Source organism: Myotis yumanensis, unplaced genomic scaffold (assembly GCF_028538775.1).
Source record: "Myotis yumanensis isolate MYYU_CA2020_CCGP unplaced genomic scaffold, mMyoYum1.0.hap1 SCAF_13, whole genome shotgun sequence".
Taxonomy (NCBI): Eukaryota; Metazoa; Chordata; class Mammalia; order Chiroptera; family Vespertilionidae; genus Myotis; species Myotis yumanensis.
The window spans coordinates 11,886,735-11,911,920 of NW_027223764.1; the positions used below are offsets into that span (position 1 = coordinate 11,886,735).

Below are 25,186 nucleotides of genomic sequence, written 5' to 3' on the forward strand. Positions count from 1 at the left end.
CCCCCACCCCCAAGACACCATTTAAAACCATCCCACAGCGAGGCTGCTGGAGCCCAGAGTGCAGGCGCCAAGGGTGAGCCACGGACAGATGCCATTTCCTTGTTTTGGTGACACCCATGGCAGGGAGGCCGCCATTCAGCCTAAGCCCTTACCAACCGCTGTTTCAGCGGGAGGGAGAGGGTGCTTCTGTGTTCACCTTTAATTAGAGCGAATCTATACCAAACTCTCTGTCCAGGACAGACCGAACCCTGGCACCTCCTGAAATCAAGTGGAGGGGACTACGTTTCGGGGAAATGATCGGAGCTTCCAATTCGAAGGGCTCATTTCCTCCCCCTGTAAAATTCACTTAATTTTACTGTAAGGCATGAGCCTGGCAGACGTCTAGAATAACTGAGAGGGTGAAGGAGTTATTCATAAAATCAGGGCCTTTTCCAACAGGTGGTCCAGCTGGAGGAGCTCCCAGCTTCTGCCGACGGACTGTTGAAAGGGCCCCTCTCGGGACGGGAGACCCCACCCAGATGCCCGCGCAGCGAGCCAGGCAGAGACACGGCCCAGGTTCACCAAAGCGGTTCTTGACCCAGGAGTTTTCGTGAAATCTTTTCCTTGGATGACTCAGCCTGGCCTGGCCTGGCCTAGCCCACCAAGAAGTTGGACACTGTGAAAATCCCTGAGAAGTTGGCTTTTATGAAAAGAAAACAACCATTGGCACAGAGGAGGGAGAGAGGGAGGGAGAGGGAAGAAGAGAAGCAAATGAAAAGACTGTCTGAAGGCAATGAGAGTGACAGGGAGAGAGTGGGTGACCCTGGGGGGTGGGAGGGGGGCTGAACACACAGGGTGAGGCCTCTGGGAAACACTCCAGAGCATTTTCCTGAGTCTCTGAGAATGAACTAGGCCCCGTGGCCAGCCTGGTGTCCTTTCCTCTCTGGCGTGAGTCCCCGTCCTGGCGGGCAGGAAGGCCCCACCTGGGCGGGCCCTCCCTCCCAGCTTCCAACAGGCCCAGGGTGTCAGAGCTTTTTCTTTTCAAACTGGGGCACGATTCCGCTGTCCTCGGGCCGCGGGCTGCCGGCCCCCTCCGGCTCCTTCAGGCCCTCCTCGGCCAGCTGGGACAAGTACTTCTGTGGTGGGAGAGAGGGACACAGGAGGAAGGAAGAGGGTCAGTGGAGACTTAGTAGAACAGGACAGGACAGGAGTGGACAGTGTGTGCTTGGCCTCCCTCTCCTGTCACCCCATCTAGTGAGTGAGACCCCTCACCGGCCTCCCCAGATCCTGCTGGGGCCACAGCACTCAGGATAAGCCATCTGCTTTCTCCCCCTTTAGGTCAGGGTACAAGGGACGCGTGTCTCCCGTAGCAAACGTAGAAAGTGCAGCTCCTCACAGTGGCAGACACTTCCACAGCCCTTATCCCGTGCAAGCTCTGTTCTCACTGCTTCTCTTATCTACACTCGGTTAATCCTCAGGACAACTTTCCTTGTTTACCAGCAGCCAAGCATCCAGGCAGCACATCCACGTGTGAGGGAAGAGGGCGGAGGGGGAAGCTAGAAGGGCCGTGGAGAGAAATGCTGTCCCCTAGAGATGGGGGCAGACAACACCGCCGCCTGACATTCAAGACGCCTAACGGTCTGTTTCCTGCCAGGCAGGCGGGCAGGTGGAGTGGCCTGGAGGTCCTTCCACGGACTCCTGTCCTATAGTTGGGCTGCCTCACATGCCGGGACTCTCACTGCTGGGACTGGCCCCCAGCCACATGCCGGGCCGCTCCGGGGGCTCTGGGTTCATCACAGGGAGACAGAATAGAAAACGTTGGGGCCTCAGCTGGGCCCTCTGTGTGCTGGGCAGCCAGGGGCGCTGCAAACAGCCCCGGATTGGGAGCTGGCAGGGGTAGGCCCAGCATATGGTCAAGTGTGTGGGCTCCACTGTCACGTGACCTGGATTCAAATCCTACATCTCAACAGGCCAGTCATGCAACATCTCTGACCTCTGTCAAGTGTGGGTCATATCAATTGGACAATTTAGGAATTTTAAACTTTCAAAGATCATTTGGCTCCTTTGCTATTTCATTTCTAATGCAACAGAGTTAAATGAACTTTGATCTTTGTTTTAAAGGTTATTAAAATGGTGTGTATATACATATGGCTCTTGAGGACACATAGCTCTCACTGCACTACAGGATATGACCTCCGTGTAGCACATATAACACTGCAGATGGGTTTTCCCGAGTGCGTTATACTGTAGATTACATCTCCACGTAGGGCTGAAGAGAATGACCGATCTATGTTTATCTCTAAAATTGCAAGTTAAGTACTGCTTTGATTCATTGTTTGCACTGGAATTTTTTTCTCCCCATGAAATGTAAGTAAAACTCAGTGATTGTCCCCAATAAATGATAAGACTAAAAATTTTTTTTGTTAATTTATTCTCAAATGTCAATACTGCTAGTACTTCCAACCTACCCCCACCCTTTTTTTTTTTAAGGGAAAAGGAAAAATTTGTAAATGCTTGTGATGCCATTTGGGCAAATTCTGAAGATCTGAAATAACTTTATATCAAACCTTTGATCAATAAACGGCTACTGATAATAAAAAAAAAGTGTGGGTCATAATGGACTGGCCACCTAAGGTTGCTGTGACGTGCAGGAGAGGGACCATAAAGCACTTAGCACAGCGCCGGCACCGAGTAAACACTCAGAGATGCTGCCCTTTAGCACGAGTGGCACCAGTCATCTGGCTCAAGAGAGTCGCCCATCTTCGCCCAGCCTCAGGCTCTAATCTGTTAAATGGGGGAAACCGTGTCTTCCTCCTCCCAGGGTGGCTGAGGGGCAGAGAGATGCTGGGCACAGGATGTCTGGGTCGGCCTGGCCTCTCTATGGGTGGCTTTGAGAGGTGGGTGAGTCAGATGGGAGAGGGGCAGACCATGCACCCCTGCAGGCCAGGCTTAGGTGGAGGGCCGGGATGCCCCTCCGCCTCAGCCCAGGGAAGGGGAAGGGGAGCACAGAGAGGCAAGTGGGTGAGTGTGCCATGGACGGGCACATGCCTCGCTGGCCTGGAGCCAAGCAGGTGTCGAGTTTTCCCATCTGGTACTGACTCCACCTGTTGTTCTGGATCTTCCCGGGTGGGTTCTCTCAGGGCCGGGACCAGCAGTGAGGCACGGCAGGGGTTACACAGACAGAACTCCTTCCACCTGCTCCCTGCCTCGAAGAGTAATATCCGATCCCCACCTCAAGGCCTTCCGGGGGTGGGGGGTGGGGGGGTGCAGGCTATGCTTACAAGCTGCCTGACTTAGGTGTCAGCCAGCACCTGCTCCGTGGGTCTGAGTTCTTCACTCTTCACACCTATAGCTTGGGGCAGGGTGGGGTGGGCAGACTATGTGGACAGAGACAGTGTCAAGGTCACTGACAGAAACCCTATCTGGGAAGCCTGTGGTGGAGGCTCCCAGCTCCCTGACAGGTGCACTGGGAAACCTGAACTGTGGTTGGCAGGTGTAAGGGGTTAGCCACTGTCTGGACTGGACACGCCTAGGGACCACAGGAATGGCTCTGCCCTGCTGTGGGAGGTGAGTCTGCCCTGGAGGGAAGCGGGTGTCTGGCCCTAAGGCCCAGAACACAGTGTAGTCCACTACCCTGGAGAAACACAGAATTTAGAATTAGAGGCCCTGGCACACTGTCTAAGTTCCTGGTTGACCTTGAGCTGTGGGGTCTAGCTTATAATGTTGGATGATGTCGAAGTTCTTACATTGAGGTATTAGAACCCACTGGAAAGATTTTAAAAATTCAGATTCTCATGTCCAGCTCTAGAGAGAATAAATAAACAGGCATAAGGTGGATACAGGAAGCTGCATTTATAGAAGATGCCAGCTAGTATGAGGACCCAGGTTTGGGAAAATCAGGACCAGGCAATCTCCAAGACCCTGCCCAGCGATGCCATTCTATAGGTTTCATCTTGTTGGGGTGGGGGATGGTGATGTCTTCAGGGTAGATGGCTGCCCTCAGTGACTCTGTGTGAACTGTGAACCCAGTGTGAGCTCTTAGTCTGGCCAAGTCAGGCCCTCACTGCCCTCCCCCAGGAGGGGCCGGGACCTGGGCCTCACACCCCATGGCTTCCTTGGCCACAGAGCAGCTGCTCTCTGGAGGGAAATCAGGAGGTTTAAATGCCCTGAGTATGGGCACAGCCAATGACAGTCCCTTGCAGATGGTGGCCCAGGCCATTATAGTCTCAGTTTGCAGGACCAGCTTCATAGAGTAAAAAGAGGAAAGTGATTAAGAATCAGGTGATCTGTTTCCAGGCCTGGTAGCTCACCATCTGTGTGGTGTCGAACACATCCCATAGCTTCTCTGGGCCTCAAATATAAAACAAGAGAATTGGCCCACATCTGAGTTTCTTAACTAGGCGTACACTTCTAATCATTTGGAGAACTTTCTCAAATTACATATTCCCGGGTGCACCCCCAATTCTACTGAACATCTGACCTAATGTATATGCTTCTGAAACAGTGTCCAAGTGATTCAGTTCACATCTTGGCCACTCTACCAATTTAACTGTGACAGTAATGCCTGCTCTGGAATTAGGGCACACTACCACCCTGAGGGTCTTCCTGAGTTACGACCTTGAATATCAAGAATCAGTCTGATTCCTATAGCAAAAGATATAGTAAAAACCAAAGATACCCCATGCTTTCTGATATGCCATGATTTCAATTAAGTTACTAAGCCCAGCTTATACCAGAAGTTAATTATAAAAACCACTTTCTAATATGTTACATATTAGTTAGGTGTATATTACAGAGCATATTGCAATATTTCATTGATTTTTAAGATGTTTTTTTCCCCACATTAACATCTCTGAAATTGAGGTGCATTTTACAGTTGATGGAGTCTCACTGTTTAATTTTTAACATTTTTTTCTTGGTATCAAAAAATAGCGTGTCTTACAACTGATGGCACCTTAGATTGGATGAAATATGGTACATGGAGTATTTTTTATACGTCACCTGTTAATATACTATAAAACTTATTTTATTTATTGCTTATTTCCTACACTAGATTGGAAAATCCATGAGGGCAGGGTTTCTGTCTGCATTTTTGTGTGTGTTTTTTGTTGTTGCTGTGACAAATAGTTGCAACGTATGAACATTTAAAACAGAGGACAGTCGTGGCTTTTAGTCTAGCAAAGAGGGGCACCACACAGGGCAACCGTAACACAGAGAAATCTCTGCGTCGGGAACACCCAGGCCTTGTGAAAGGGGTCAGCCCAACCACGGGCCAGGCAAACACGAGCTCAAGTCACTCAGGATAGAGGGAGAGGCAGGTACAAAAACCTGGCCCGACAGAATGTGTTTAGTGCCACCGTGGAGACCGATGCTCTGAGAGCACCGGAGAGGCAGCCACCACGTGCAACAGCCTGGTGGAGCCAGGTCTCCATGTGGTGAAAGGAGAGAGAAACTCAGAAACAGAGACTCGAGAGCCCCCCAGTGCCAGGCAGGGACGGCCCGTGGTTACCTGTAAGTTCCTGTAATGGACAGCACTGCGACAGTGGCTTATCTTCGCCATCTCCTCGCTGGTGTAGAACAGCCCACACAGCTTGCAGTAAAACCCGGTCCTGGGTACCACGAACTCCACCCCTGCAGAAGGATGGGGGATATGTGGGTAGGCAATTAGGAAGGCGATGGGAGGCCCCTGTGGTCCTGCAGCCTTCGGGTGGAAATGGGGCAATGAGCTCTGCCCTTCGTTTGCTGTCGACTTTGGGGGGTGACCTAGCTTCTCCAAGCCTCCGTTTCCTCATTTGAAAACAGGCAGGAAGAGGGTAACACCCACTTCATTCACAGGTGGCTGTGAGTGGAAGGGGTGCCGTGCTGAGCAAGAATACGCTCTGCAACGGCCTCTGGGAACTACGTCCAGGCTCTCCTGGTCCCAGCCCGTTTCTGGGGAAAGGAGGAGGGAGGAGGTTTCATTCATTTCACTAGTTGGATGTCATTCCTCTGTCATCTACCCTCTCTGCAGCGGTTGTGGCCAGGACTCTGGAAGAATGCTCGCATTTTCGCTGCTTTATTTTAGAATGATGTTCACCAGGGAAAACTTTTTAAATAAACAGAAGTGAGGAAACCTCACCCAGACTTTCCAATCAAAACATTTTCTTCCACACTACAGGTAGAGGCTTCTTCGGGAGGGAGGGGGCAGTTTTAATTACACCCTAAGTGCAATGTGTCTCCACCCTTTTTCATGCCCTAGTGCCGTGGTTGGCAAACCAGGGCTCTCGAGCCACATGCGGCTCTTTGGCCCCTTGAGTGTGGCTCTTCCACAAAATACCACGTGCGGTGCGCGCACGTACAGTGCGACTGAAACTTCGTGGCCCATGCGCAGAAGTCGGTATTTTGTGGAAGAGCCACACTCAAGGGGCCAAAGAGCCGCATGTGGCTCGAGAGCCGCAGTTTGCCGAGCCTCAGTTTGTCGACCACTGCTAGTATATCATAAACATTGCCCCACTTTCTCCAGTCTTTACATCTGAACCATCAATTCATAGTATTTCATGTGTCATTTTTAAGTCCCAGGATTTTGGGAGACCTTTGGATTCTAAGGAAAGAAAACAGTGGCCCGACAGCCAGACAAGTGAGTGTCTTAGCCCAGGAAATTCATCTTTGAAGGGACGGTGGCTGCTCCAGCCTCCACCACGGTGTTTTAGGGGCGCAGTTTCCCTCTCGAAGACACTGCCAGCAGAGTGGAAAGATGAGAGGGCACAGACCGGGCACTGAGCACCTATGTGACTGGGAGAGTCAACTGACCCTCTCCCTTGCCTCAGTTTCTCAGGCACCTGACTGCACGGCGCCAGCTGGAGAGCAGGGAATGAGGGCTGAGAGGCAGGACCCAGCACGGGTCCAGGGCCCACCTCCGCTGCATGTGCTGACACATTTCAGCTGGGCTTTGCTGCAGCCACAGCCGGCTGGTTAGCTCCCACTGCCCTCCTGGGGGTGGGCGGAGAGCTGGCCACGCTGGGAGGAGGGAATGGGGGGCTGGTTAACTCCTACCGCAGGGAGAGGGGGTGGAGGGTGAGGAGCGGGGGCAGAGGGGACAGAGAGCCTGGGAGGTCACACCAGGGAAGCCGGGAAGCGTAGCTTCTTGCAGAGGGGGACCCAGGCCAGGCCTCTACCAGGCGCTGCATGTGACCCCAAGTCTGGGGCTTCCTTTCCTTTCCTCTGAGTGCCCAGGAGACCCCATCGTAGGGAAGCAAAAGCTTGTAATTAAAGCCACTTTTCAGTGTGGAGGGCAGACCTGAGGGAGGAGGGTGCCGAGGCCTGCCCACTCCTGCCTGGACGGATTGCTCCTCTGCGGTTCCGGCCTGGGCCCCTTCCTCCCCCAGTTCTCTCCAACTGCCATGCACACACTGCCCTGCCCTCAGCCTCAACTGTCTACAGCCATCCCCAGAAGGGAGGCCGCCTCACTCAGGCCTCGCTGCCCAGAGGGAGGCTGAGTCCTTCCCTCCTCACCCTCCGCCCACTCTCCCTGCTGTGCCTGGGAGTGGGCAGTTGGCCTTTCCACCTCACAAGCGGGCCCTGGCTGCTGCTGCAGCGAGCAGAGGCTCACACAGGACAAGATAAAGGCAACTAGAAAAGGAGAAGCATCGCCCGAGACCACGGGAGCAGACACAGGCCTGTGATCAGGGCCACCCCAACCCCTCTGCCCTGTCCCAGACCCTGCAGGGTCGCCAACTGGCTGGCTCCAGGAGAGCAGCTTTGGGTTTGCCCTGCAGACCCTGGCTGAGGCCTCCAGGATGCTGCAGGTTTCCCAGGAGGCCTCCAGCCCCTGCCTGGTCCCCAGCAGGGGTGCGGCTGGCTCAGCAACCAGCACAGAGCACGCAGGCAGAGCCTGAGGTGGCAGCCCGGGCCCCTTTCAACCCAAGCAGCACAGCTACCGCCTGTGGTCTCCCGGGCGAGATTTCACTTCCACAAGAGCTCCCATTGCCAAAGAGCTTGGAAGCCACAGCATAGTGGGAGGAAAATGAAAGTTAGAGTCAGACAGACCTAGCTCTTTTCCTTACCCAGTGTGATCTCAGGTACATTACATTGTTCAACTTTCTTTGCTTTTTTAAAAATATATTTTTAAATAGATTTCAAAGAGGTAAGGAGAGAGAGAGAGAGAAAGAGAGAGAGAGAGAGAGAGAGAGAAACATCAATGATGAGAGAGAATCATTGACAGGCTGCCTCCTGCACGCCCCCTACTGGGGACCAAGCCCACAACCCGGGCATGAGCCCTGACTAGAAATCGAACCATGACCTCCTGGTTCAGAGTGTGACACCCAACCACTGAGCCACACCAACCAGGCTACTCAACTTCCTGAGATGAGTTTCCTCATCTGGAAAACAGGAATAATCATACCACAAATGGTGCTATAGGGAAGCACCTCTCATTTTGCCTGGTGCTCAGAAAATCTGTTTCCATACATGTTAAACATTTCTCTAGAGAGGTCAACCTCCTACGCATTTGCCTTCCTGCCCTCCATCCTTTCACCGGGCCAGGCCCGGGAGCCAAGACTCCACGGTTTGGCAGCAGCTCTCCTCGATGCCCTGCCCAGCGGCCGGTCAGAAGTACCAGGCAGTGGAGAGACAGCACTGGGAAGTCTGACGGAGAGGATCCCCAGATACCTGGTAACTCCCCCACGTACCTGGGAGTTGCCACAGGCACTGGGAGGCCAACAGGGCCTCAGGTCGCCTCTGGAATGTGAGAGCCCAGGGAAGCGGCAGCATCAAGAAAAACTGCCACAGCCCCGACAGGTTCTGGAGCCACTTGGTCCTCCCGCTTTCCAGCCTCTTTAAGTGCAATAATTAAAGCTGCATTTGCCTTCTAATAATAGCTCCTGGCGGTAATTACAACTCCGTCATCTCAGCGAAGCCTGGGATGGGTGGAGGGGAAGCTTCTTTTTGCAGGCAATGCCCTTTGGTTCTGGTTAAGAGCAGGCCTGAGCAGGCTCGCACTGCCTGGGGTCACCCAGACCCACTCCCCCATGCCTACCCCAGTCACTGAGTAAGGGGACTTCACCTCCCTTTCCTCCCCATGGTGTGCCCAGACCTTGGCACTCTTCATTCTGCCTCTCTGCTCTCCACAGGGACAAAGCCAGGAAGTCATTCCCACCTTTCTAGAAGTCCCTCTGCAACAGCGGCCGATCCTGGAGGGTGAAGGGTTATGCAGCCCCAGTGAGAAGAAACATAGTAGGTCTCAATAACTCCTTCAGGAAAAACCCTTTCTAAGTACCTCCCACTGGAAGACACTAAAACCTCACAAGTATTCATTCATTTAATCCTCAGAATAACCTGGCATGGTAGGCTCCTCTGACTATGCCTGATGCCCGATTTATAAATGAAAAACACCAAGCAGGGAGGTGAAATAAGCTGCTCTTTGCCCCCCGCCAGCTGGGTTTGAACCCAGGGAGTCAGGTTCCGCAGTCCATGCTCTGAACCATAGCATGCAATTACCTTCCCTACATGGCGCCTGAACTGGGGGGAGAGAATGGCAAAGTGGTCTCAGGTTAGAAATCTTCATTCTAACCTGAACTCACTGTGTGGTCCTAGGTAAGTCTCTGGGCCTCAGTTTCCTCGCCTGTCAAATGTGGAAAATAGTGCTCCCCCCCCCCCCCCCCCAGAGATCAATGAGATCATGGGTTTCAAAGTGAATCAAAGACGATAATCAAGTACGAAACTACCATTTTTAACAGCGCCAAACCGAAATGACCCAAATGCCCATCCACGGATGAATGAATAAACCAAATGTGGTATCCACAGTGCAATACTCCTCCACAATAAAAAGAAACCAACTGTGGACACGCCCAACAATTCAGAGGAATCTCAGAACAATTACGCTGAGTGAAAGAAGCCAGGCCAAAACAGTCATACCGCATGTTCCCTCTATATAAAATTCTAGAATGCTAACTAGTAGTTAGCGACCAAACTGGCATCAGTGGTTACCTGGGATTGAGGTATGAAAAGGGAAGGTTTTCAGAGGAGTATCAGGAAACAGGGTGGTGAGGGGGAGGGGGTGGAAGGGTGATGAATATGTTCATTATCCCGATTGTGGTGACGATCTCACAGGCGTATACATTTGACAAAACTGATCAGACAGTACACTTCGAATGTGTGTACGTCACTGTACATCAATTACATCTTACTAGAGGTACTTCAAAAATCAGAATGAGATACCGCATTCCTCCTAACAGGTTGGTGAAAATTAAAAGGTAGTAGTAGCCCTAGCTGGTTTGGCTCAGTGGATAGAGTGACAGCCTGAGGACTGAAGGGTCCTAGGTTCGTCCGGTCAAGGGCATATGCCCGGATTTCGGGCTCCATCCCCAGTAAGGGGTGTGCAGGAGGCAGCTGATCAATGATTCTCTCTCATCATTGATGTTTCTATCTCCCTCTCCCTTCCTCTCTGAAATCAATAAAAATATATATTTTTTAAAAAATAAAAGCTGGTAGTATCCAATGTTGGCTGGGATGTGGAGAATGAGAACTTTCACTCAAGGTAGCAGTTAAACCAGTGCAATCCTTCTGGAGTGCAATTTAGTAGCAATTATGAACATCTAAATTGCAAATACATATGACCACACAACCCCCAGGCCAGGACGCTGCCCTCCAGGAACACTGGCACACAGACAAAGGTGACAACTCGCCTAGGAGTTCGCAGAGCACAGAGGCAGCCTGGTCCTAGTGTGAAACTACCGGGATTGAAATCCCAGCCCCAGTCCAGGCCCCAATCTGCATCTCAGATTGCTGATCTGGGAAATGGGAATAAAAATTTACCGGCCTCATAGGAGTTTTCAGAGAGCTAACTGAGATAATACATGCAACACACCAGGAATGGTGCCTGCATGGCAAATGATAAAAGCTAAGTTATTAAAGCATTTTAATAATGGGGGGAAAAAGATTTAAAACATTCTAAGTACTCACCAGTACAATGGTTCAATAAGTTACAGTGCATCTTTTAAGATGAAGTATTTGAGTGGTTAAAAAGAAGGAATTTTCTATGTACTGATATGAAGAAACCTCTAAGATTCACTGTTAGATTTAAAAAGCAAATTGTTGAACATTATGTATATAGTGTGATCCTATTTTTGGGGGAGGAAAACTTTTTGAGGATATGACAGAGGCTGCCTCTGGAGTTGGGGAGAGGCTGGGGGAAGAGATACGACATCCAATTTTTATGTGGTTCTTAGTTTTAAAATTTGTTACAGTAATCTTTCACACTTTTTATATTGAAAAACAATAATAAAAAGATACAAATTATAAGGTAGCAGATTTTGTTCTTATTTTTTGCTTCTGTGTGTCAATTAGATTCCAACTTCTTGAATGACAAGAGACTTGTGTTACATTTCTCCGTCCCTCCTCGACCCCTGGAGTACCCAGGACAGAGCCGTGCACACAGTAGGTGCTGCTGACAGACTGAATACATGAAGAATGCATGGATGAACTGTCTAGCACCTTTTTCCTGAAAGGCGGCCTTCGCCACTATTTCCCAGAGTTACAACACCCAGGCCCCTTGTGCAGTCAACTTAGTTCATTCTAAGGTCAGTGTGTCTTCTTTTTAGTTTTTATCCTGAGGCATGCTGGAGGCTATGCAGCAAATTTATCCCTTTAAAAAAAAAAAAGGACATTTTCTTTTCCATCTGACTTTATGAAAAAGATACACTTGGAGAACAGAAAGAATAAGAAACTTTTTTAAAAAATGAAAAGAAAAAGAGAAGCATGACGAAATGGGTGACCCTCCATACTGACCTCCCTGATGGAGCAGACACGTGGTCATTGCAGTGGCCATTGCATAGCCCACACTTCGCCTACTTCCTGATGGCACCTTCCCAAGCTCCTCTCTGAGCAGCTGCTACTCTTTTGTCTCACCGCTTTCCAACCTTTCAGAGTCAACGCAAACACTCAAAGATGATGTTGGCTGAAGTGGGCGTCTCTGGCTTAGCGGTGGTGTCAGCAGCTCCCACGGTCCTTCTTAAAGGACCTTCACTCCCTACCCTGAAACTCTAGTTAACTTTCCTTTTCTAAAATGTGTCCTAGGTGCCTCTATTACTAACCTCCCTCCCTGCCCCACTCCAACACTTCCTTCTGCCATTGAAAAACCACCGATCTGGTCCATTTCCACATTCCAGAGGAGGAAACTAAGGCCCAGGAACGCCCAACCCATTGCTCTGTGTGAGGCGGTGCCATTCCTTTGCCTGGGAGCTAAGCCATCCCCCGCCCCACCAGTGTCCCCCACCCTGCAGACCTGCCCCTCTCACGCCACCAGCTACTCCCCTGGACAGAGGCCTGATCTCTATTCTGCCTCTGGCTGGGTTGCCTTCCCTGGCCATGTGAACCCTGACAGTACCTCCCCCTCCCAAGCTCTCTGAGAAAAAGTATCTCTCTCTCTCTCTCTCTCTCTCTCTCTCTCTCTCTCTCTCTCGTTAGTCGACTTGTTACTAAAGGGCTTGAAGTGACTGGGGGGAAAATACCCCAAAACAAAAACCATTTCTGGGCACGATGTGCCTGAGGATAAGCACTCACCCAGTAAGTGGAGAAGGATGGGGCCCAGGTCCCTCTCGGTTCAGTGCTCCCATAGTCAATTACATAGAGCCCGCCCCCAACACAGCCCATTCAGCATCATGGCCTCAGAGAAGCTAATCACCCTCAAGAGAGAAGAGGTAGCCCTGTTCCGGGAAGGGCTGGGGCAAGGACCACAGGGAAGACAGAAGCAGCGCGGCCCTGGGGCCTCTGCTTCCCTGCCCGGTAAGGGCTGCGGGTCAGGAAGAAAGCCTTTCCTGGCAGGGAAGCAGCCCCCCACCCCAGGCTCTGGCTCCCCAGCGTCTCTGCTCTCCTATGGGAGCCTGCCATTGCAAGAGGCTTGAAGGTAGCACCTTGCCAATGTGGGTTATTGCATCAGACATGGACCAAGTGTCAAGCTCTTAGGCGTTACTAGGGAGCTCTCACTTCCTGGGGCTGATTCTCGGGAAGGACCTACCGAGAGGAATGCTAAGTTCACTGAACACATCCTCCGGTTCCCAGGAAGGCAAAGAAAGGGGCTGTTTCAGCTCCACTTCCGTATATTCCGGAGACCTCACGTCCAGGGACTTCATTTCCAGGTACCTGGAGTTTTCTGCAAAACAGGAGCCAAAGCAAAGAAGTGATGAAACATGATGTGCCTCCGCAAACCCCTGAAATGCCCTTGGCCGCGCTGCGGGATCAGGGCTGGCCCCTGGGACTGCTTCATTACACCGGGCCAGGGCCAGGACTGCTCGTTAGAACCCGAGCGCTATAACTGAAGAGCTTTTCCCATTGCCAAGAGAACGCCACGCAGGACAACGTGGCCAGTCTTTGCATTGGGCCCGGGGGGAGGGGAGGGACTGCTGATGCCTTGGGTGGGGATGATCCGCACCCATTCCCCCCAACTCCGTATCACCCCATCTCTGCAGGAGGAAGAATTACTGACGGGCAATTACATTGTGCTGACGTCCACAGGAGCACCGACTCTGCTGGGACAGGCCATGCCTTTCTTTCACCCTACACTCGTGTTATTAAATATGAACTCCAAACCCTGGGTGAGCTAAAGAGCCACGCATGCCAGTGCATGTTGAGACCTATACCATCAAAAAAAAAGTATGGGGGGGCGTTCCATTGGAGCAAGGTGAACGTTTCACTCCTTTATTCTTGGCCTTCTCTGGATACAGCCCAGGCTCCGGCGTTTCTCTAGCAACAAGGCAGCACATGACAGGGTTTCCATGGAGACTCAGAGCCACGCAGGTGGAAAACAGCTCAGGTCAGCCTGACACAGAGGAAAGCCCGAGCCCAGCTCCCCAGCGCTGTGCCAGCACGGCACCGGGTGGGGATGTTTACTGTGACGCCTCTCCCTTAGTCTCTGCTCCCCCACTTCAGCCTGTCCCCCTCACTGCAGCCTCTCAAAGGCTGCATGCTTTCTGTGACACGAACCTCTACTTCTCTTCCCTGGGAGGCCGTGGACGGCTACTCCTCCTTCCTGCCCCCCGAGCCCTGGATGGATCTTAGTTTCCACTTGGCAGAGAGCACAGGGCTCAGCCTATTTTAAACTCTGTTTTTCATGATGTCATAGTGCCAGGCACAGACACAGCATCCCCTCCGGCGGAAGGTCCCGGGGCGAGTTCTGCCTCACCATCGGACCCTGGAGAAAAGTGGGTCTGAGGCAGGAAAAAGGGGGACGGGCATGAGCCCCTCATTCTTCCCCCTGCCCGCTCCTTCCTGGGCCTCCCACTGTCTCCCTGTTCCCCTCCCTAAGGCCTCACAGAAATAGCAGCCTGGGTGGTCCTCTGTCCTGTAGACAGAGGCCGGCTGGCTGCCCCCGGGAACTTTGGCTGATAATTCAAAACTTTTGCTAATTTTCGTTGTCAGCGTCCATCTGGGCTCCCATAAATTCAGAGAAGCCCGCCCTATCTTGAGTTTGCTTTTCAGAACACATGTGACCTCCTATCTGATTTCCTCTGCACCATTTGCCTAAAAGCTCCAACAGTTTAACCAGGCATTTAGCAGCTCACTTTCTGCACCCGCCTAAATGCTGGTTGAGACCTTACTCATGTCGGTTCTGGCCCACTCCCTTCTCTAGGTGAGTGGTGGCCCCATCTGCCCACGCACACAGGAAAAAAGGGAGGTAGTTACCCTGGGTCGACACTCCTCGGCAAGCCTGGCTTTGGGGGTCGGTGTCGGTGGGGGGGCCGGCTTTCTCTTCCAGGGGGCTGCCTCCACAAGCCCCATCCTCGGGAGTCCCCGTGGCCTTGCTGTCGTCAAGACACGGGCTAGGCTGCCGGGCCCTCTCCTCAGCTGGCTTAGGGGAAGACATTTGCTGGAGTGTAGGGGACAGACGAACATCTGAGCTCTCTGCTCCCTTTGCCTGCTTCTCGTAGCAATCTGAACCCTCCAGCGAGAGGCCAGTCTCGCATTCAGCTGGCTTCTGCTCAGCCTCCAGATTTAGGCCAGGCATTTCCACGTCCATGTCACTGGGACAGCTCGTGGGGGCAGACGGCCCTTCTTTGGGAGACTTGGGGCTGGTTTCCGTAGCCCCGTTACCTATGGTCTTGACGCCCTCCTTGGTGAAATCCTTGGCCAAGTCCAGGTGTAAGGCGGTTGTCACACAGGAGCACATTTCTGGGCACAATTTGTCCTTCTGGTCAATGGGCACGATCTCTTCCAGCTCTGGGATGTCCGGTTCCATGATAAAATCTTCTTCCTCCCCCACCTCGTCCACTGTAACCAGCTCCTCCATGTTTGTGGGGTACCAGCTCTCGTCCTCTGCTTCGCTTCCACTCTCCCAGTCTTGATCCTGAATAAAAATGCAGGACAGAGGTCAGAGGGTGGCTGAGGAGCAGGTCTCGGTCTTCCACCAGAGGGCACGAGCCTCGACCCCAGGTCCCCTCAAATCAGAGCGATCCTGAGCATTCTTACCTCTACCTGCGAGCATTTACTGGGGACCATCCGAGTCCCACATCACTGAATCATCCCTAGGATGAGGCTCAAAACTGAGCACAGGATTTGGAATAAGCCCTTAACGCTTAATCTACCACTGTTTAAAGTGACACAAAGCATTTCAATTACTGGTACGTAATAGGTGCTCAATAAATGGTTTTTGGATGGATGATTAATTTGTAAACTCTAAATAGATCAACTTGTTTGGGTGATTTCCTTGTATGTAAAGCATCACTAAATGTAACTGTGGCAAAGTCCCCCATAAAATTCCCCCAAGCACCCTCTCCCAGCAAGGGTGCAAGTTCCACAACCCGGCTCATAGTCGGCCCCTCCTGAAATTGTCCCCCTGTATCTCCAGCAGACTACGGGCCCAACAGCCAGATTTAGGAGATCAGCTTCCTGGCCAGCGATACCCATCCCTCCGCCTCTCCTGACCGGGAAGGCACGAAGCTGGCCACATTCCAGGGACATTTCTTTGAGCTGTGGCATCCCCAGCACTCTAACTGGGTTTTGGTATTTTTTTTCCACTTTAATTGTGTAAAATAATCTTTACGAGCACAGGAGATGTCTGTTAATCCCAGGGTCTGGGCCTGCTGAGGTCATGGCCCCAGATCGAGTGCCCAGAGCCCCCCTTCCTGTCCCAGCCTCTCTCAAGGGACCTGCCTATTTTGGGCACCTGGCTCTGAAGCCCCAAGTCTTTTTTGGGCACATGTTTTCTCATATGAGCGCAGCCAACTTGCTGGAGAGTACGGCAGAGCCCAGGCACGCGGTCAAGATCTCCCCATAAGGAACACACAGAGAACGCAGGCAGAGCCGTTCCTCCAGGACGTGCTGGGACGCGGCTTCATTCATGGAACCACTGGTGGGCCCTCGAGCACGTCCCACAGAGCAGGCGTCGCTGGGCGGGACGGGGACTCTGCAGCCTTGGTCCCCGATGACTGTTGTGCAGACAGGGCTACACTGTCGGCATCTGCGACAAACTTTACCTTCTTTGTTCTTGTATTTTCTGGATCAGAGGACTCTGCTTCTCTCTCGTGCCGGTCCACCGACGGGGGGCTTTCTTCCACGTCCCCCTTTCCGACCTCGCCAAAGGAAGAACAGAACAAACCAAATCAACAGTCAGCCGCGGCAAAGAGAGAAAGGAACACCGAGAGAAACAATGATACTGAGCACAGCTACCTGCTGCCGGGGGTGTTGCACATACCTTTCTTCTATCCTCACAAAACCCCTCAGAGGCAAGGGCTCTTACCATCTTCATTGTACAGAGGAGGGAACTGAGGCTCAGAGAGGTTAAGTAACTTGTTCCAGGTCACACAGACTAATGGAGGCCCAGAAATCAGAAATGCCTTCATGGCTGGACGGATACCTTTAGGAGGTTGGAAACCCCTGGCAAACGGGGCACTTCTTACAGGTGTGAAACCTGGACACAGTGAGGGTGAGTAGAGGGCCCAGGGTGAACTGACCCTGGGGTGAACAACCATCATGGGGACATCTTCCCAACAGATCTGTCTTGGCCATAAAAAATCACATCCAGCCCATTTGTGGGTACGAAGGAGGTTGTCACCTGTCAGTGGCCCTCTCACCTCTCTTGTGCCCTATCTCTGTTCTGGGGCGATAGCCCCAACTGGCCATCCCTTCTCTTCTCCCTTCCTTCTAATGCCTCCCTCAAATTAAGTCGCTCATAATGGTGCTCATCCGGGAAATGGAACAACTGAAAGCAAATGTCGGGGTTGTGAATTAGAGTCTCTCACCAGCCTTTAACACAGGGGTCAGCAAACTATAGTCCTCGAGCCAAATCTGACCCAGTGCCTCTTTTTATAGTCTCTGAGCTAACGATGTTTTTCACATTTTTAAGTAGTTGTATTTTAAACGATCATATAAGTACCTCTATAATATCTTCCAGTTTCTCCTTGGTCCACATAGCCTAACATAGTTACTATCTGACGTTTTGTAGAAAAAGACTTCCAACTTCTGCTTCAGAAGTTTGGGGAGGATATTCTCCAGTGATTTAAATTTTGGCCACCAAATCAATGACTATTCCTGGAGGCCCCAGGGGCAAGTTGCATTTTCTCCACATTTTTGGCCGAGGTTGGTTTGAAGTAAATGACTTCTGATTCCTTCAAAGCAGACACACCCCTCCTGAGCTGAGAGGAGCCAGCTGGGGCAGGAGCTCAGAACTAACTGGTTTAACCAGTTATCATGGATGGGGGGGGGGGGGGGGGGGGGGGAGACAGTTCAAATCCTCAAGTCCTTATTCTTTCAGTGTTTGGAACACAAAATTCCACCAAAATCCCTGCTCACGTCTTTGGAGCTAACCTGAGTGCACAGCAGGTCCAAATGACACTTTAGCCATCAGAACCCATAGCGTCTACCAACAGGGGACGGCTGTTCTTTATTTTTCTCTCTCTGAATAAATTATCCATGGCCTTCCCTTGTCAAAATAAATAACCTTCCCCCTTCCCAAGCGGTTCCTGCAGCCACTCCTAGGTCAACACAGTAAGGAGAACCTCTGGTTCATGCTGGGGGGGGGGGGGGGGGGGGGCGGCAGGGTGGCCTGGCCCGGCCGGAAGCCCCCACCAAGTGGACCCTGCCCTTCCTCCCTGCACACACAGCAGACAGGGCAGTGCTTTCCACGCACCCCTGGCCTTGAAACAACTTCCAGGTGTCGGCAGCAGCTTAAGGGGAACAGACACAGGCTACCAATGCACCCACGGCCCACACCGGCTCATGGACCAAGATACTAATTGGGATACTAAGGTCCCAATTGTTGCAAGCAGGGGCTCTGTCACCACAGGGCCATGGCCACCACTAAACCTCCTCCTAACCGGTCTCCCCCTTCTGCTCTGTAACCTCCTCCCTCCTCCCAAGTCTATTCTCCCCAAGGCAATCAAGAATGATCGCTCCAAAATACAAAATCCACCATATCCTCACCGCGTCTCCTGCTTAAACATCCCATTTGCCTCCCCTTGCACTTAGGATGAACAGACAGCCTTCACCCGCCTCTAAGGCCCCTCATGACGTGGCCTTTGTTGACCATTCTAACCCAGTCCCTCTGCTCCAGCAGCACTGGCCTCCAGCCACTGGGCCTTTGCACATGCTGTTCCCTCCGTCTGCTCTTCTTCCTTTCCACCCGGTAAATATCCACCATTCCTTCAAATCTCAACAGTCACATCCTAACCTCGGGAAGCCTCTGATTAGTTCCAGGCACTGACAGCAACGTATGCCTCCATCTCCTTCTTAGCACCGAACACGCACACTCTCCTGCTCATTTGAGGAATTATTTGATTAGTCTGTCTTTCCACTGACCATGAGCTCCACGAGATCAGGGGTCATTTCAGCTTCACTCACAACCGAGCGCCAGTGCTGGGTGCTCCATGGAGACTGGTCAGTAAAAGAATGGAGGTTGGCAGGAGCGGGTGGAGTGAATAACAAGCTTGCACCTGCCTCCCAGTGTGCTTGGGTCTCTGTCTGGGCTCTGAACGGAGAATAAGTGGTTTCCCATTTCTCCTTCCCGTGGATTGTTTATACCCGTGGCTGCATTCTGGGCTCCATCTGTCCCTGGCATGTTTTGGTCTATAGTTTCTCACACGTGGGAAATTTCAACAGATGGCTGGGCTCTGGCCTTCCTCTAAGGAATAGGAGCTCTGACAGTCCAGGCGCAGGGGTCCTCAAACTACAGCCCGCGGGCCACATGCAAATACAAATATTGTATTTGTTCCCGTTTTGTTTTTTTACTTCAAAATAAGATATGTGCAGTATGCATAGGAATTTGTTCATAGTTTTTTTTAAAAACTATAGTCCGGCCCTCCAACGGTCTGAGGGACAGTGAACTGGCCCCCTGTTTAAAAAGTTTGAGGACCCCTGGTCCAGGGCATGCGCTCTGGGATGGCAGACCCAGGATGGAGCTGAGCAGTGGCTGGCTGCTTGCTCCCAACACAAGGTACCTCCTCCTTGGTCTGCCATGGTCCCCTCTCTCCACCTGGCTTCACTCATTCCATCTGCTCTGGGTCACCCGTCTGGCTTCCCTCCCTAGGCATCTGGGTGGATAGGCCCTGACTCCCTCCCAGCAGGTGGAGGAGTGCTTCTCTCCCACGGTCTCTCCAGCCACGGACTTGCTTTCTCTCCTCCTGCCTATGGTCTCGCAGGCAGGGTGGCTCTCCTGCGTGGACCTGGCCACCCACAGCACCGAGAGCACAGAGCCAGCTTCGCCAGCCCGGGCCCTTCTCCAGAGACCCAGAGGGTTTCTTATGAGCACACGCTTGTTAAAGGCCTACCACAGCCTTGTGATCACGCCATTTCACAACCAAGAAAATTGAGGGAGAGAAGAACAGGGTGTGACCTGGTTCTCAGAAGCCAGGCCTTGGCTTCCAGAGTCCAGGTCCAGTCACTCACTTCTTCAACAGCTACGCACTGAACGCCCACTCTAACCTCGGGACGAGGGACACAGCAGTGAGCACAGCAGACAAACATTCCTGCCCTCATGGGCATTACACTTGGAGGTGGGGGTTGGGGCGGGGCACAGACACTACATAAAATAAATAAAGGCGTTAGGGGATCAGTTAGAAGGAGATGGGTGCTACCCAGAAAAGGAAAGCAGGGAAGAAAGAGAAGTGTGTTGTATGATTGGGTGCAGTGGCCAGGATAAACTTGTGGGGATGTGACAATGCCGAAAGACAGAGGTGAGGAGGGGCCCACATGGACTCAGGGGTGCGCCTGGCGGTGGGAGGTGCCTGGCATGTTAGAAGAAAGGCAGGGACACCTCCTCAGCCCTGTGGCCTTCATTCCCAAGTCCAGTCCCTCCTGTCTGTAATCTGAGCCCTGGGCGGCCCAGTGGGTTGTTCTCAAGATCACAACATAGAGCTGAGATCAGCGAGGAAAACTCTGTTCTGCTAGTATTCCACCACCGCGTGTTGCGCCCCTGGCTTCAGACCCACAGAAGAAGTCTGTTGGGGACCCCTACTAGTCCCTACTGACCCCACTCTAGGGCTCTGAGGGGCAGACCAATTAGGGGGACAGAATTGTGGGGAACCCACAGGGCTTTCTGAATCTTTTCTGCATGAGGGGCTCTCAGGGTGACCTACCATGTGTGTCACCTTAAGGGGTCAAGGGTTGTGCAAACCGATGAAGAGTGGCTACACAGCAGGAGAAACAGTCTCTAAAGAAGAATCTCAGAAGTGTGGGTCGGAGTGTGAAGGGGCAGCTCCACCCCTCTGTGGTGGGGACAGATGGTTCCAGACTGGAGGGCCCGTGCTCTCGGCCCCTTGGTGCCTTTTCTTGAGTCACTGACCTGTCACCAACACCTTGGACATCTCCAGGTATATATGGTTGGCCCTTTATCTGCAGGTTCCTCATCTGCGTATTGAACCGACCTCAGATAGAAATTCTCAAAACTGAAGTTAGGTTGTTGTTGACATATACTGCATCGTTGCATCTACACTAAACATGTACAGACTTTCTTTTGTTGCCATTATTCCCTAAAGTGCACAGTATAACAACTATCCACATAGCATTTACGTTGTATTAGGTATTATGTAAGTAATCTAGAGATGATTTAAGAATTCATGGAAGGATAAGTATAGGTTATATGCAAATACCGCACTGTCTGATATAAGGGATTTGAGCATCCTGTGATCTTATTATCTATAGGGGATCCTGGAACAGTCCCCAGGGACACTGAGGGAGGACTGTACACTCTTCTTAAACACACCCACCCACTTGTTCATACGTCTTCAGGATTCCGTTCAAGCTCTCAGCGGGGCACACGAGGTCCTTCACGTCCCCTCTACCCATCCCCTAATCTCCTCTCCTGACGTTCCCCCTGCTAGGCCAGTCAGGACAAATTGCGGCAACGTGCAGTGGGCAAAAAGATCGCGGGGTGTCCTTTCCATGGAATGCTGGCCATTTACCAGAACGCCCTTCGGGCATCTGGCTCTGTGAGTCTGGACTTGCACTTGAACTGAGCTGCTTTAAAACCCTGTAAATGCAGATACCTGAGAGTCGTGCAAGTGACTCTTGTCCATAGAGATGCAAAGGAATTTTATCTGGTTTCAGGTTCTCCATGGAAGAGGTCAGCTTGCCTCTGTTAGCAAATTCATGTCCACATTCCTGACTGCCTCTACATGTTGCCATTCTCCTCTGAGCTGGCTTTTACATCTTACTGGTTCCCTCATTCATTAATGACTTAAATAGCAGCTTTGACACGCATTCATTTTATGTTTGCAGGAAAGCCAAGATTTTACTTTGTAAAAACACGATTCTTTAGTATGCCCTAAAGATGAAGTCATGTGGAGTATCTCCAGGTTCTCCAGCCAGTCCTTCTCACTTTGCCCTTGCTTCTTCCCAAACTGTTTCCCCCCACTTTCAATGCTCAGCTCAAAGGTATATATCCCTCTGTGCAGAGCTACCTGCCCACGGAGCAGCTCATCTGCTCCAGCCTGGGCTCCACTGTCTGCAAATCGTTTTTGTAGGTCTGCTGCTACCATTAGACCTTGGTCTCTGCCTTAACACGGACTGTCCTATTCACCTCTGGCTGAGCACACGACCTGCAAAGTGGCATGCTAATGCGCTGGCCAAAAGTGTGACTCTCCAATGTGCATGGAGCTGAGAACTGGGCTCCTTCTTTGGACTTAGCATTGTCACCACCTCCTGGGTCATACTAGAAGATATGCATGTAGGATATTCCAATCTGGGTTCTCTGTGCAGACCCCTCAACCCCCACTGTCCCACTCCTACTGAAATGCAAGAAGGAAGTATAAGCCAAGTTAGCACATAAACTTTGCACCCAGAATCTTCTTGCTGACCCGCTGGGTGAACTGAAGTCACGCAGCCGGTTATGAGGCCTTTCAGATGCTTCGATGACAGATGCCAGCCAACTGCTGCCCATCTTTATTACAGTGGAAGCAAAACACGGTGGGCAGTGGCTAGAGAGACACACCAGGCTCTGGGCACCCCGTATAATTTATGGGTGGTGGCTGCTTCTCCTTTACCGCCTCCCTTCCAAGTCCCAGGATTGGTAGATGCTTTTGGCAGGAGAGAAGACAGAGTGGACCGAAGATCTAATCTCCCTTGGCAGAGTCTGTGGGTGCAAACACCTCGGGGCGCTCCACCCTGGACAAACAGGAACACAGAGGCCTTTGCATCCCGTCCCTCCCTAACTTCTAGCAAAGGCAGCACGTGCTATGGCATTTGGCCACCTATGTGTAATTGCAGCTCTGCCATTTCTGGGCTGTGTGTCCTTAGGTAACTCACTTAAGCTCTCTGTGCCTCTGTTTGTCCTCTAGAGTAATAACATTATTAATATTACTACCTCATAGGATCGCTGCAAAGATTAAAAGACTTGATTGAGAAAAAGTCTTAAACACAGTGCCTGGCACAGAGTAAACATACAGTAAGCGTTTCATTCATTCAATAACTGTTGATCATCCTGATAGTCCCTTTGTTACCCATGGGGACCCGCCTCTGCTTCCCTGGGGAGGAGATTACATCATTACCTCGTTCTCTGCCATTCTGCTTTCTTTTCTGTCCTCAGCTCCTTCTTGGTCTTTGTCAGGTCTCTTGGTTCTGGTTTTCTCACTCTGCTTCGACTTGGCGCTCTCGGGGGCCCTGGTGACCCTGGGCTCCAGCCCGTCTTCCTTGGCCGCATCGTCCGGGTGGGGGTGTCTGCTCTCCCGCAGCCTGGCCTCGTCTTTCCTCCTGGACCTCCCATCCTGCTGCTGCTTCAGATACTTGTCCGATTTGCCTTTGGGCTCTTTCCGGTAGTAGCCGTCTTCCCGGCTCTTGTAGCTTGATGCAGAGTGGAGAGGGTTGGGGGACCCAGACCTGGGGTGCTTCTCTCGATGGCCCCTCCCTGCGTCGAGCCGCTCCTCTAACTCGGCTTTGTCCAGTTGCCTAGGGTAGTGCTTGCGATCATGTGCCCACATGTCTGTCCGGTCCCTCTTGTCCTCCCCGTTCTCCCTCCAGGGGGCTGGCTCCCTCTCTTCCTCTCTCCTGGCGTAGGGGGAGTGCTCCCAGGAGTCCCGGCCATTGCCCCAGTCAACCCTCGAGGGGCCCAGAGGACTGTGGGAAGAGCTGCAGGAGGTGAAGCTTGGCGTGTGGGACCTCGGGGACAGTGACCGGCTCACGGGACTGCGAGATCGAGGCCTTTCGGGGCCATATCTGTGAGGGAGAAAAGGAGGGGGTTTAGAATCTGCACCCCTCCAGACCATGCCCAGGTAACCCCAGTCTGTGCACGTAACCCCATCGGCCAGACACTCTTTATCATGACGCTTCCTCCCTCCGGCTTCTAGGAGCAGGGTTTTCCCTGAGCGCAGCCTTGCTAGCTCTGCCCCTTCGCCCATCCTGCTCCTGGAACTGGGATGAATAATCAGGCTGGCTTGGCTCAGCCCCATCTGTCTCCCTCTTGGAAATGAGCTCAGCTCTCCTGTGGGCGTGCGGGTGGAGGGTGTGCGAGGTTGCCCTGCTCCGGCCTGGTGGGCAAGGCTGCCTGGTCCTCAGGTTCGATGACTGAAGCCACTCCCCCACCTCTGACTCTATCAGCAGAAAGGGGACCTCTAGGCCTCTGTTTTCCTTATTTCTCATCTCAATTTGTTCAGATCCTGGGATGGAATAAAGGTGCTAATGGCTGGGGGGCGAGGAACGGAGGGCGGACTCAGAGATTCAAAAAACAAAGAACTGGGAAAGCATTTTGGGGTTGGCAGAGACCCGAGAGCACTGACCTGGCCGTTTTTCAGATGAAGAAACTGAAACATAGAAAAGGACCTGGGCCTGCCTATGGTTCCCAGCAAGGTCTCCTAGGTCACCCCGCCCCTGCCCTCCCGCCACAGAACTGCAGATGGCACAGTATGGCTTTGCACGTTTTTTAAAAACCCAGATAACCGTGGTTTAAAAAACAAACAAAGAAACAAAAATCCCAAACCGAAACAGCTACATACAAAAACATACACATACACATACTCACTCACACTTTCTCTCTCTCTCTTTCTCTCTGAAGGTTGTTTGGTTATTTAGCAAGTAAACTGAGCCACATACCCCATATTCTGAAAACATGGGCAATTTTCATTTAGTTCTCAAATCCAGGAAGACCATGCAGCCTTCACTGACCAGGGGACACGGAGGTGTGGCTCCCTAGGACCAGGCTAGGCTGCTGGACCTCAGGGGAAGCAGCCTGGCTCAGCGCCCTGCAGTGATGTCAGAGCACCATCTGTGGCCGCCCTGGGTAAGAACCACAAGACACGCAGGCCAGGTGCCCACTCCTGCTGTTCTCCACCTTGGCTCTCTAAGGGAGGGACCCCCTTTGTAGGGCAGCGACAGTGGCAAACTTGTAGCCCCAGCTCTGTGCAGTCACAACTTCAGTTGGAAGAAATAAGTTGGAAAACTGAATGCATTCAATGTTCAGAGTGACGAGTCATGTAGCTGCTTTTGGGGGGGGTCATCTCTACTCCTATTCCTACATCTACATTTAGCCATGAAAAATCAAGAGCTGCCTCTAATTAGAACACACACACACACACACACACACACACACACTCTTTTAGGCTGTTTTAGCAAAGTATAGACTTGCCCCTAAGAGCCAATTACCTATAGTCCTTTCTAACAAAGGAGGAACAGCTGGAAGGAAGCTTAGCATCTTGCATTATCCTGAGATTTAACCTGAGCAGCACTTCTGACTCATGTGTGCCATTGGGCACATGGAAAGGTAGGGCGCAGAGAGACTGATGGACAGGGCAGGGGCAAGGGCAGGGCATGACTC

The 25,186-nt window shown here is 52.0% G+C and overlaps 1 protein-coding gene across 1 annotated transcript in view; it reads right to left on the reverse strand.

Annotated features, from left to right (window-relative positions):
• Positions 1-661: 661 nt before the first annotated feature.
• The window catches only part of RBM20 (RNA binding motif protein 20), a 176,042-nt gene continuing 151,517 nt past the window's right edge, over positions 662-25,186 (reverse strand). The window contains exons 10-15 of the mRNA XM_070433239.1: positions 22,929-23,592; positions 16,425-16,520; positions 14,635-15,295; positions 12,971-13,105; positions 5,489-5,610; positions 662-1,115 (exon numbers count right to left, since the gene is read on the reverse strand). Of these exons, the coding sequence (XP_070289340.1) occupies positions 1,005-1,115; positions 5,489-5,610; positions 12,971-13,105; positions 14,635-15,295; positions 16,425-16,520; positions 22,929-23,592 (1,789 nt within the window). The 3' untranslated portion in view covers positions 662-1,004. The remainder of the gene's footprint in view (positions 1,116-5,488; positions 5,611-12,970; positions 13,106-14,634; positions 15,296-16,424; positions 16,521-22,928; positions 23,593-25,186) is intronic.